General features: G+C 40.3%; 1 protein-coding gene across 1 annotated transcript in view; it reads left to right on the top strand.

Annotated features, from left to right (window-relative positions):
• Positions 1-14,195, top strand: part of dok7a (docking protein 7a) — a gene marked incomplete in the record, with an annotated part of 51,184 nt that overhangs the window by 14,067 nt on the left and 22,922 nt on the right. Inside the window, 7 exon segments of the mRNA XM_014019532.1 lie at positions 1,108-1,308; positions 2,437-2,556; positions 7,597-7,695; positions 8,416-9,200; positions 11,693-11,741; positions 11,886-12,374; positions 13,374-13,462. Of these exon segments, the coding sequence (XP_013874986.1) occupies positions 1,108-1,308; positions 2,437-2,556; positions 7,597-7,695; positions 8,416-9,200; positions 11,693-11,741; positions 11,886-12,374; positions 13,374-13,462 (1,832 nt within the window).

Here is a 14,195-nt window from a genome sequence, read left to right as displayed (position 1 = left end):
ACATAGAGTTGGATGTTGTCTTGGTATTTGTTAATTTTATATATTGAGAAATATGTTAAATAAAAAAAAGTTTATTATTAAAAAAAAAACAACACGCACAAAGTACCGAAAATTGGTACCGTTAAGTACATGTACCGATTCCCAGGTACCGGATATTGGTACAGAATCGATTCAAATGTCAAAGGTACCCATCCCTACCTGTTGCTGTATTTCATGTTTCATGTTTAATCTCAATATACCAAAGATAGGGGTGTAAATAACCAGCTTTATCATGATACGATATTACATCGATATGTTTGGCTGACAATTCGATATTTCTCAATATCACAAAGTCTGTCATGATATGATTTCGATTCAGTTCAATTCACACATCTGTGATCAATATGTGATATCTGCCCATCTAACACAATGATTGTGTTAGATGGGCAGATGATATTGGTTCCCATAGAGCGTATGACGACAATATAGATTGATATTTTCATTTTGCCTCAATATAACTGAATCATGAACTATTCAAATCGATATATCGATATAGATCGATGTATTGTTACACCCCTAATCAAAGATAAGTCACCACCATGAGTGAAAACTATCTGCACTACAGCCCCTTATAGTCATTGGACCAATGGATGAAATGAGTAAGTAGAAATATTGTGTTTCTACATAAGATGACAGGTTATTTACCTAGTAACTATGGCATCTGCTGGTGAGCCAAATCGAATGGGCTCCACTTTGGGCTCTTGAGCTCTAGATTGAACATTATCTAACCCTAACCCTACCTCAAAGAAAATACAGTTTGACAAATTAAAATAATTTACCATCAACTAGGTGAAAACTTGACATGCACTAAATGATCCACCGAAGGATGAAGCATCACGTCTTGGTTGGATTATTTCTGAAAGACATACCTTTTCAAATACAGTTCATCTGCTGTAGAGGTTTTTAAACCCTTTAGAACCCGGACCCGGAAATTTCTACTTCCATGATAAAACCCAACCTTATGGGTTAAGGAAGGCCGGGAGGGAAGCTATAAGTGTACAATGGTGCATAAAGTTTTCAGCCTTGTGTTTCTGTCGTTGCTCGACCCAAACTTCCATGTCTGCTCAGTTCACAGATTCAGCGTTGGAGTCTTACCGGGGACCAAGTTGGAGAGCGGACCCGCCACTCTTCATCTGTGTAACAACCTCCTGGCTCTGGTCCGGGACTTCCCCCCGCTTATCATCGGCCACTGGAACCTGCCGGACCTGCGCAGATATGGACCGGTGCCGAATGGATTCGTGTTCGAAGGTGGAACAAGATGTGGTTACTGTACGTTAGTTACCCCTCACATATCGTCTCATCACATGAGGATAATATTATTCCTTCTTATTAAAATGTTGGACAGTGCAGAAGAAAAACTGGTCTGAAATATGGGCATATAAATTTAAAATTTAATTTTACAAGGATTTGAAACACATTTTAAGATCAAATTAGTACTTGAGATTTCTTGGTCTTCAATGTCCTCAGTTTGTTTTTCACACCTGAAGAGTGAAATTTGCTCAAAAGTATTTTAGTTCTTGTTTTCAGTCGAGCCAACAGGAACTTCTCCCAGAAACACACACCCTTAAATATCACATGAAAGACGAGCAGCATTTGCCAAAACAACAACAACAACTAAATCTGATTTGGCTACTTGGATAACTTTATGTTGAAAGAAATAGAAAAAAATTAATTGGCTCCTCAGCGTCTGTGWAGATGGGAGCTAACTTACACTTCCCACTTACAGCAGGAACGTACCAGGTTCTGTTACTTTGTTTTGTCACTTCACAGAACACAGACCAGAAAGACACACTTGTTGTTTTTCTTTTAACACAGATTATTGTAGACTAAAGCTGTGCCACCTGTGCTTTGTGTCGCTTGTTTTTATTATTATTTGCACTGTAAGGTGTTGCAGAGTGCCTGATGTTCTCTGTCTGCGGTTGAAACTGTGAGGTGTRGAGGTTTCACCGCGAGTAGTTACTCTGCTTCTCTGGAAGACACGTCTTAATTACACCAGTGGAAMGCAGCGCGGCTCGTACAGCTTTGGTTTTCAGTTGCAGACGTTTGAGCTGATGACCTCTGACCCCTCTCAGAGCCAGGGCAACGTTGGGTGTTAGAATGTGTGTGGGTGGTCTCAGTGACCTCCCTTTTGTTGTTGAGGCGGTGCAGTGGAGGGGCAGCTGTATTGTCACAGAGCTCAGACACGTCTGGAGGGACCGACTTCTGATCTTTACATTATTGTGTTTTCTTTGAGTCTGAACTGACAGACAGGTGCGAGAAACACTTCACTTCAAAATGACTCAGCTGCCATATGTTTTTAGTCTTTTCTCCATTGCCCCCAAATTATTGTAACCCTTAAGCATTAGTTTGTGAAACATTACGAAGCAGCGTCAGACTAATGGGTTTTGTTTCCTGCAGGGGCAGGTGTTTTTCTTCTGGCGTCTGCAGAGAGCGAACAGATCAGCTTCCTGTTCGACTGCATCGTCAGAGGCATCTCCCCGAGCAGAGGYCCGTTTGGACTGCGGCCCGTTTTGCCAGGTTGGTATCAAAAGTCTTGTTGCTTATAAAGCCCTATCACACTAGACAACCTATGCCAACTTATGAACACTTTAAAGACATCTGCATTGAAGATGGAATTGAAAAAATCAACAGGAAGCTACATTTGGCATGTACATAATGTAATTCGAACAAATTGATCAAATATATAACTTTTATTAGTAATTTAGACGTAAAAACTGTTTCATAAATGGGCATAAGTTGTCTAGTGTGACAGGGCCTTAAACTAGAAAATAACTTGGAAATCACGTGTTAAATGCGTCACGCTCCGCTAAAACCCAGCTCAGTCCCACTCCACACCTCTTTGCGTTCTACTTTGGCGGAACTGTCTTGTGAACGAGGCTTTTGTCCTGGCAGCTGCATGTCTAACATCCTACTACCAATATACCCACTGTCTCTCCTCTGGACATGTCCAAACTGTCTCAGTCTGGTGTCTCTAACTTWATCTCCTAGTGGTTCAGTCTGTGCTGTACCTCTGATGATTGTAATCTTGTCCTTTCTTTTCACTATCAAGAACCTCTACATCTTCAGTTCTGCCACTTCCTGTTCTGTCTCCTGTGTTTTTGTCYGCTGTCTCCAAACCCTGCGACACAGCTGGTCTCACTACTCTCTTGTAAACCTTTTCTTTTTCGTCCACACTTTAGTGAGCAATCACTCCTGAAGCTTTTCTTCATCCTGTCTGGASTCTCTTCTTTAGCTCGTTACCACACTCCCTGTTTCCTTGGACAGTAGACCCTAAGTCAGTGGTGTCCAWAGTCGGTCCTCAAGGGCCGTTGTCCTGCATGTTTTAGGTGCTGCCCTGGTTCAGCACAGCTGAACCTAAAGAGTGCTTAATTAGTGGGTCTCTGCAGACCTTGATGGAAAACTGAGAAAGTAAATCATCTTTTTGAATCAGCTGTGTTGAAGCAGGGACAAATCTAAAACTTGCAGGAGACCRGCCCTTGAGGACCGGAGTTGGACAKGCCTGCCCTAAGTACATAAAGTCCTGCTCCCTGTACCTCACTGTTCCACCTCCTGCCTCCTCGTTCACATGAATACTGTCTTGCTACAGCTGATTTTCACTTCCTTTTTCTTTCAAGCGCATAACTCAACCTCTCCAAGCTCYCTTCCACCTGTTCCCTGTTCTCACCACTGATCACGGTGTCATCTGCAAACATGATAATCCACGAGGAATCCTGCCTGACCTTATCTGTTAGTCTGTCCATCACCAGAACAAATCAGAACGAGCTTAGAGTCGATCCTCGATGTAGTTTTTCTAACTGTTGAAATGATCGATACTACAGGTTGAGATTGTTTYTATGTCATTTGAATACTGGATTTAACCGTGATAAAACCGTTAAAAATAATCTGTTCCACTCAAAACTCAATCCTCTTTTGTTTTTCGCACACATCCCTTCATCTTTCCACCCAGTATGAAGCTTTAGGGTAAAACGTCAGCCGTGGTGGATGCAGTTCTCTTTTCACACATCTTGCCGCCAAATCGCAGGTTGAGCTCATATTTCTATTATTGTGGTGTGAAGGGGGTAATAAATAGCAGCGAGGATGTTAGAAAGGGGCCTCCTGGGGGTCAAAGTCACTGTTCACACAATCAGAGAAGCCGCAGCGTCCAGATCAGTCCGAGCATGTGTTGTAACCTCATCCTCAGGATTCCTCTGATGTCTCGACTGAGCGCTCGGCTCGACTCGACTCGACTCACTTTTTCTGTGCCGTCTTATTCCTTCCTGTTGCACATACAGTCCCTTCTTCTCACGTTTATTTTCTTTGTTTTCCTACCATTGATCCACGCAGTCCCAGACTGAATCTCTCCAACACACACTCTAAAAATGAAATGTTGGATTTACTTAACCATGTTATGTGACCTGGTTCCACTTAACTGAGTTGAGTAAATTCAAAGCAACATRCTCATGTTCTTTGGTTAAAAAACTGGTATATTGCTTTGAATTTACTCAACTCAGTTAAGTGGAACCAGGTCACATAACATGGTTAAGTAAATCCAACATTTCATTTTTTACAGTGCATCTCAGTTGATGAGGCTGTCTGTAACAGTAACATTTAAATATGGTGTAAAAGTGAAATCAATGAAACAGAACTGGATCTTTATTTATTTATTTATTTATTTATTTATTTATTTATTTATTTATTTATTTATTTATTTATTTTTGTTTTGTGTTGCTGCTCAAGATTAAAGAACAATCTTCCAGGTCTGTTTGCGATCCACTTTTAAAGCTCTTTCTAAAACCTATTTCTATTCCCTGGCTTTTGGCACAGCCTGAAATTTGTCCTGATGCATCTCAGTAATTCCGGTAGAAAAATCAAAAAGAAAAAGTATGTTCTCTGGACGGGTTCTTCTTTAAAGAAATGTTTCACCTCTCCTCCAAGTTCACCTGAAACTTCTCAGAATAAAGAAGTCTCTTGGAGGGTAGAAGAAACGTTTCATTAGAGAAGAACCCGTCCAGAGAACATACTTTTGAGTCTGAAATTTGTTTGAATTTGTTTTACTCCTATTTTATTAGGGTTTTTTTTTTGTATTTTATTGTTTTAAAATGGTTTTTATTTTTTGTTTTGTATGTTATTTTTATGTTTTATTATTATTATTATTATTGTACATGTACAACACGTTGTTGCAGCTGTGGTTTTAAACTGTTATAAAAGTAGTTGTAGTAGTAGTAAAGCTGCATTCATGGCTGGTGAAAAGCTGGGAAATTTGAACTTTACCACATTTACTGTGTTATTGGGAAAATGACATTTCTGATTTGGCACAATAGCTCATAAACCCTAAAAACCCTAAAAATACATTTTCCTAGTAGTTTTTCACACAAAAATAATAACCTACCATTTGATATTTATTTCAGCTGAACAGTCCACAAACTCTGACACTTCTTGTGGAACAACTACTGGAAAAATATAATAATAACACATTTATTTACTTCAATTTACCAATATATATATATATATTTTCCAGAGTTTTTCCAGAGGAAAAAAAAACCCCTAATTGTTTTGAGTCGTTTACTTCAAATGTAGCCTACAATCACCAAAAAATACAGGTACGGTATTTATTCATGTATAACACGATCTCGAGTATAATACGATCATAACGTTTTGATCTTAAAAAGCATTAAAAATCTAATTATCAGTAAGGCCCCCCCCCCCACACACACACACACACACACTTTATGGATGATTTCTAGGGTTAAACTTCTAGTTATCTACATGAATAAATACAGTAACTATATTTTTCTACTATATTTCTTGCCAGATTTTGCAGAGTAACACTGGTAAATATGTTTCTAGTAGTTTTTGTAGAAGAATTATATAATTTAACCAAAAAATAACCCTATAGTTGCCTGTACTTCTTGTGTGGACTGCACATTTGACGTAAATACTTAAAATTATATTTTTCCGATCATTTTTCCAGACATCTCAAATCAAGGTTCCCGCGGATCCTTAAAGTCTTAAAAGGCATTGAATTTATCAATCCGAAAATAAGGCCTTAATTAGCCTTAAAATATCTTAAATCAATCTTTCAAAGGTCTTAAAAATGTTAAAACGTTGTAAGTAGGATGATTGCAACTCGTCTCAAATATTACAATAGTTGGTAACATTTTTAATTTTTTTTAATAATTGACCAAGTGCCTCTCGTAGCTTGTTTTGTTTTAATATAAACACTTCTGGAAAAATGTTGATAAATGTGTTTTTTTTTTTTTTCAATTTGTGTTTATTGTAACGTTGGTCTTGAATTTAATTTCAAGTGGCATTAATTAGGTCTTAGAAAGTCTTAAATTTGACTTGCTTTAAGCTGTAGGAACCCTGTCAAATGCCACATTCACAGACAGACAGATCTGTGCACTCGTTCATGTGCAAACCTTGATGTTTGTGCACTCAAATCTTGATGTGCATTGAGTGAACACATCAAGATTGCCTGCATTGTGACACTTTTTTCTCTCCRTAACAAACTGTGTAATTTCATGTACTTCTTAAAATTGTTCTAAAGTTACATGTTTCACATGTGCAAAATGTGTTTCATGTCATATTAATTTACTCTGAGGTTTGATGTGAAGATCAGATTTTCATAATTAAAGTTCACGTGATTACCAGGACATCTTAGTGACCACATGTTAAAAATRTTCTAAAATCACATTTTGCATATACAAACACAAAACAGGGGTTTTGTGGGTTGATATAACATACTGTATGGTCAAAAGTGAAAACAAGATTTTCTACTTCATTGTTGTTGTTGTTGTTGTTGTTGTTGTTGTTGTTGTTGTTGTTGTTGTTGTGGTTATTTCAAATTCCATACACGGATCATGTGAAAACACGTTAGGATATGTTTTAACGCCAGTTTACTTTCTGCTACATCTGCCAGCTCCTGGAGGCTTGTTAATAAATACTTGGTGAAAAGGGGTGGAGCTTATTTATCCATTATCTGTGGAAACATGACAGGCAGACTCTGATTGGCTTGGATGTCTGTCATTCAAAGAGATGTAGGTCAGACTTATTTCTCCATAGAMATGCTGCTAGATCGCTTCTTTTAAACGTGACTCAGTTTTCTGCAGTGAMAAAATAAAAGCTACTAATAGAAGCCACACTGCAGCTAAACCCAATAAAAAACAACAACACTGAAGACTCTTAACTTTTAAAAACGTAGGATAAAAAAATGCAAGGCTCAGAAAGTAWTCAGAAGTAAACCCATCACCGAATGGATTCAGTTTTTGTGTTGACCTTGGTGATTCCAGGTCCTGTAGCTGGTGGTGAGTCCTGCCATCCAGCAGCAGGGAGCATACCAACAGAACCACGCGGTGAAGCTATTTATAAACCATGCTGTGGAGCACAAATACTACACAATGTGACCCCCCACCCCACCCCTTCACCCCCAGGCCCGGTGCTCTCACAGATCAAGTAAACATCAGCTGGGCTGTTTAGTTACACTTGACGTCTGATGCTGTTTGAGATAATTGAGTGTCTGTTTAGGACTCCTCACATAGATTTTCACCGTCCTAAAGATGAATTTTTTTATTTTTGCAGAGCTCTGTTCCAGTCAGACGGACTCCGAGGAGAAGCTGAACCTGGAAGCCCAGGAGCTGGAGAAGCGACTGAGCACGCTGTCTCATGGAAGCAGCACAGGTTGAAGAACTTTTTGTTTTGTGCTGTAAAAAAGGGAAACACTAAAGACTTAGCATTCCCTAAAGAAACATATTTCACCCTAAAACTGTTCATATCAGTTATTAAGATTAACTCAGATAAAATATCTGTTGACATAAATAGTAACATGATCTCAAAAATTATCATAAGATCTTAGAAAATTTGTCACCGATCAAAGAGTGTGTTGAAACTGATCTCTGCTACAACAACACCCTCAAACATGACTTAAGGGAAGGAGTAACTTTATTACCATTTTTACTCAAAATGCCCTGTGCTGTAGTCCACTTCCTGCTTTTGAAGCAGTCTCTGGTCCACTTGGTATTCACACATATATTCAAACTAGAGTTCATTTTAATCGTTMATTTTTTACTCTTTCACACCTCCCCAAACAAACCAGACTTTCTAAGCAAACAAACTAGAGTTTGATCAGTTGTAGAAAAACTGTAYCTCTTATGATTGCTTTCTGAGAGTTTCATTAAAATCTGTCCACTTGTGCTAACAGACAGTCAAACTAGTCCACAGACTGAGTCAGTTACGACTGCCATTCTTTCATATCAACATGACATAAACATCCATAATCAGCTTTATCAGTAAAACCTTTCAAAATAAAGGCATGAATATACTTCATTTTGTTTTGGTGGGATTATATGTTGAAGCTTTAATTTGTCTCATTAATGAAATCAAAATGGTTGTTGTCTGCAGTCTCATCATCATACTACCCGTCTGCGGGGGGAGACAACCACAGCGTCTCCGGCTCCTCTGACACTTCAGACACCAGCCAGTCGGACTGCAGCATCGGCAGCCGGCTCACCATTTGGACCGAATCTCCTTCAAACCCTCCCGGAAGCGTCGACCAGGTGGGCGCCAAAGCGGCGCCGCAGACCGCCGACAAGCTCCCCGCCAACCCGGGAGGTGGGAGCCGGCTTTCAGCCAAGCTGCCCCGGCAGCTTCAGGAGATCGGGCGTCAGAGCTCCTCCGACAGCGGCATTGCGAGCGGCAGCCACTCCTCGTGCACCGGCAGCTTCTCCTCGTACTCGGGCAGCCTGGACATGGCGCCCCCCGGGGAGGACTTTGGGTCTGCTTTCAGCCTGCCTCCTCACTTGGCTCAGGACCTGAGCCCATGCACATGCCCCCCCGCTGTTCCTGGAAACGAGTACCACGTGCCAACATCCCTTCGGTATCTCAATGACAGCCCCAGGAGTCTGTCACATGAAGCAGGTGGGGGCTCCGCACCAACTAAAGACACTGCTGTCCCTTCAGACCTCCCAGCAGAGTCGATGAAAGGGGTTACAAACAACGCCCCGACCTCTGAGGGTCCCTCAGGACCCCCAGACAGACAGTCAGTCTATGAAAACACACAGGGCCTCTCAGAGGAGACGAGTAAAACAAAGCTGGCGCCCTCTAGTGACTCCTGTCATACCTGCACTCCTCKCACATCTTCCTCCAAAACCATTGTGACCATCTGCTCAACCTGTGGAGGATTTAAGGTAAAAAAAGTCCCTTTTCTTGATGTTTAAAGGAATATTTGAAACTCAGATTAAACCCATGTAACATTTAAAAATGGCGCCGTCCAGCTTTTGAAGTGTCGTATAAACCCTGCCTTAACCTGGCTGTCAGGTAGCAGCTTGTGTGCGCTGGCTTTATCAGCAGAGTATCATCTGCTCCATGTGGATTACTGTCGAAATGACCTTTGTGGTTTTTGTGTGMGCTGACTGTGATGCTTCTCTGCAGTCAGTAGCAGAACAACCATCAGTCCCACGGCCYATCTGTCTGACAAGTTAGCATGGCAACCAGTTTAGTTTTGAAGCCATCGATTAGAGCAGGTTAGGTTCTTCTTCAGGTTTGAAGCATATTCAAAACAAATCACCACTTTCTGTTTTGATGCCTTTTAATGTTAAATCCCTGTTGCCTAACTGGGTGAAAACATTCTCATAGATTTCACTCTGATTTGCAGATTTTATACTGAGTTCAGGATGGACGATAGGCTGAACTCTTTAACATTTGTTTTGTTTTGTTTTTATTGGTTTTTTTTTTTTTTCAATTTTAGCTTAGGAGTTAGTTTCTTAATTAATAAAAAGATCGTGGGAAAAAAGTATTACAAAATGTTCTTTTTAAGGGTACACAGACTCCTTCCAGCGTGTCTCCAAGTGCAGCACTGATTTATTTACTCAAACTCATAACAGAAAGAAAGAATGACAGWAGCCTATGTTCAGAAAATACATTTATTTAAACAATAATCACAATGTAGACTTTTTTTAAACCCAGGATAGTCATATTTACAGGTTGTTTTTGTGTTTTATCTGTCTTACAGACTCCCAAGTGTGAAACAACAAATACAAAATCACGGAAAAATCTAAACTAGAAAAATTATTTTCTCCAGCGAACGTTTGTGCTGCCATAAAGGGAAAAAAAGTATTTCTGAGCGATTTGGCACACAAAATAAAAGAGTGAATGATTAATCCATAAACTATAACGTCTCAGCTCAGAACAAGAAGAAAAGAGGAAACTATCCCTTTCCATATAAAGCGTATAAATTATTTGACAAGAAAACAAGCATGTTTACATTCTTGTTTTTTTTTTTTTTAAGTCCAAGCGCCACCAGTGCAAATTTATTGCCCATCGTCATTTGTTGGACTGATTAGTATCAGTTGGAAAAATGTTGCATATCGCTCATCCATGTCCGTAACTGTCTGAACTGATGGGTTTTGTCATCTTGATCTTCGAGGATAAAGTGCTTTTCCTTGGGGTAACTTGATCAGAGTTGGCGTGGGTTCCTTCAACAAACCAGTTATTGTCCAAGAGTGTGTTAGGTCGTATTCAGACCTGACAATTTCCTCCGCTTTAAACGAACCAGAGTTTGTTTCCGGTGTTRGTCCGGACATTTTGTGCAGGTGTGAATACACTCATGCGAACTCTAGTGGTGCAGATCAAACAACCGGACCGAGACCTGCTTTTTGAGGTGGTCTCGGTCCGCTTCCAAACAAACTCTGGTGCGGTTCGCTTTAGTTCTCTTCTGGTGTGAATACAGACCGGACTCTAACCGAACCAACTGCATWAAACATGCACCTTTTTGGACTTCACAGGCCACCGTTGCTGAGCTGAATAAACTGAAAACATACCTGTTTCATCGTCTCCTGTTAGCAGCTCTACTGCCGGCATGTTGTGGGTCAGAACACGCAGAGCACCTCGTCTCCTTTGGGACACATTTACTGACGTCGCTCCAAAATTAGAATATCATCACGAAACCAGCATTAAATTAGCTGCTTCTGACATTTTAAATGCTATTGCAGTTGTAATATCAGCAAAAATGTGCGCATCAGAACCGCAGCATGCAGGACTTCCTTGTTTTCTTCTGGATCTGTGGCTCAGTCCCGTCCCCGCACTTTTTGTCCAATGGGAGCAATGATCGTCAGCCTCATGGCTTTGTTTACAACTTATAGTTCGTTTGCAAAAAAGCACAATGTGAATGCAAACCGCATCAAACGAAAAAAATAAAGTCCACTTTTGGTCCGGACCAAACAAGTACACCAAGGGACTTTCCTGGTCTGAATACACCCTTAGAGAGGAGCGCAGGGTCCAGATAGAACATGGGACTGCACAAGAAAACTTGTTAACAGTTTTACTCCTACATCACTAATGCCCAGTCCTGTCGCTTTCGGGCAGTAGTTCCCAAAGTTGGGGTTGGGACCCTACTGTTCAAGTTCTGCAGAAGTCTGTTAATCACTTATTGGTTCAAATCAGATGCCGAAGCAGAGAAACTTCTAAAGATGCCAGATCATGGCCCTCGAGAACCAAGAATGGACACCACTGAGCTAGATAGTGCTGAAGTCTCAAACYCTACCAAAGCTAATTGGTAGTGATTAAGTACATGTTGGACCACTGTTCTTCTAAGTCTTTTTTTCCCGTGGCATGTCCCTCCAAAAATCAGGTTTTCAAATATTTTATTTATTTGTTTGTTTGTTTGTGTCCTTTTTCACAGAGAACTCAATCTGCTCATTTAAGTTCTTTAATCATACCAACCGTACCAGGTAAGAACGATCTTCTGAAATGTTTTATTTTGTTGCACTTTGCATGCTTTGCACCTTTCCGTGCATGCACAGCTGAATTAAAACGTGATTTTAAAAAAAGCCCCGAAAAGGATATAAATCTGGTGGCCATCCACACCCTTTCAGTGAAGAAACTTCTGCAGAGGTCCAGGCCCGCTCCCGGCGCCGAGCTGCCAGGCGTGAAAACGGGCGAGGAGTCGCCGCCGCCAGAAAAGGAGGAGAACAAATTAGTGGTGCTCTTATCTGGTCTGCTCAGCTTTCCTATCGCAGGCAGGCGGCCAGAGGCGAGCCCACACAGACCAAACCTGTACGAGTCAATGAGCCCCGCTTTGGGAAACGAGCTCCATTTGGCTCCAGCTGGACCATTACCAGAGTCACWGCAAGACAGAAGAGCTGTCATTTATGAAAACTGTTTGAAGTGTCAAGGAGAGGGCTGCCAGCCCCCGCCACGGGTCGTGCCCACTAAGGTGTACCAGAGCAGTGTCGCTTCCTCTTCTCAAGCCTTACCAACTGGACTGCACCTGAAGAGAYGCCAAGATGGTGATGAAGAGCGACTCAGAGAAGCTGAAGGGCAGAGTCAGTATGATGAGAGAAATGTTTCAGTGGTGAATGAAGGTAAGAGACACATCTTCAGCTGACTACACACCAGACCTTGGTGTCTCTTTATCTCCTCTTCTCTAAAGTGGATCCTCCTTTTTTTCTTCTTTTTGACCTTCTTTCCATCARTATAATTTCACTTTTTCCTGGCCTTTATTCGAGCTTTTTCAAATATTTGTTTATTGTCTGCACTGAGTGATGATTGCTTTTGTTGTGTTATAATTCATGCCTGAGTATGAACTTACTGCAAAATTGAAGAGATTATGTCTGTTGGTTTAGGACACTTGGTTTTGAAAATGACACCTCTAAAATTCTCCTAACAATAATAATCTGAACCATTCACTTCCAAGATTGTAAATGATTTTCAATGTGTTAGACCTACTTCCACTAATCCACTAACAGCTAAWACTGAAGCTAGCTATTTGTTTAATCAGAATAGTGTTTTTTCTAACTTTGGAAATGATTAGCAGACCAATTAAGTTCAGATAAATTATTGTGAATTAGATGGTTGCACAATATTTTAAGTATTCTTGTTTAGCAAATGGAAAAGATTCACAGTCCCTTAATTCAGCTGTTCCCAATCTATTTTCCTCAAAGCCCCCCTTACCACTTCCAAGCTAATCTGAGCTAACAGCTAACTAACAAACCAATGACAGGTTTGTCAGTTCTACCAGTCTTCAGCTGGAAGGAGACGGACATGTGAYACACTCATTTGAGCGGTTAGCAATTAGCTGTTAGTGTTAGCTTCTTGTTTAGCTGGTTTGTATTAGCAGGTACTTAATTAAACCTTTCGCAGTTTAGCAAAGCGTTAGCAAAGCTAAGTTTTTGGTTAGCTGTACCCACCACTAGTTTTAGAGCATGTGCGTATCTGTGAGGTGACAGCAACTGAAATGGCTAAAGTAAGTATAAATGATTTATTTTTTAAAAAAGCGTAATTTGGGATTATTTATTTTGATTATTAACGTTTACAGCTTGTTTTCATGGATTTAGAAAAAGCAGCTTTTTTTCTCCTACCAGACAAAAAGCTGAACACTAAAGAAGAAAGACGCCGAGCCGATACCGCTTATGAGATCATGGAGAGTCGCGTGGTGGAGAGGAACTCTGAGGTAGGCCAGTAAGAAACTCTGTAATCCGCTTTATGCTATCAGCTGCTAACACACTTTGACTCTACGACCCATTTTACACCARCGACTGACAATATAAGATTACCAGCTGATTAACATTATGAGGAATAAATTGGAGCTAATAGGAGTCCGTTTAGTTGTGGGTTTAGAATTGAACACATAATACCGTATGTTGGGATAGCATGTGGAGGATATTATGGAACTTATTTTTGTGGCATTCAGCTTTTAAAGAGATAAAATTATGATAATCACTGTGACTCAATGKTTCTTATCTGATTATCTTTTTATTGTTAACTGATTTTAAACGTTTGTTTAATTCTCCATCCTTTAACAAATAACAAAAGACTACAAGAAACTACATTTTATTTTCCAGGCTTTACTTTTGATTGTAAATATGGTTATGTGAAAATAAAAAAAACACCTTTTAGCTCGGTGCAGGCTTCTCACCGAGGGTGGAATAAAAATGGCTGCGCTCCAGCAGCAATTTTCACAGCACAGTTGCTGAAACTGAAATGACTTCAATCTGAAAGACACGGTCATCCCTCCTTAATGATGAGGCGCTGCAGACCAAGTTCTCAGTCAAATCTTGAATATTAACTCCATCTATAAATACTCCTGACGTTTCCACCGGCCTGCTGAGTAGAAAATCATCGTTATGTAACAAACTTATACATGCTGTGCTGCAAATTATTTTCAACAGTGCTCAATTTATATA

This window comes from Austrofundulus limnaeus, unplaced genomic scaffold, assembly GCF_001266775.1.
Source record: "Austrofundulus limnaeus strain Quisiro unplaced genomic scaffold, Austrofundulus_limnaeus-1.0 Scaffold223, whole genome shotgun sequence".
Lineage (NCBI taxonomy): Eukaryota > Metazoa > Chordata > Actinopteri > Cyprinodontiformes > Rivulidae > Austrofundulus > Austrofundulus limnaeus.
This window is presented reverse-complemented; position numbering and strand designations above follow the sequence as displayed.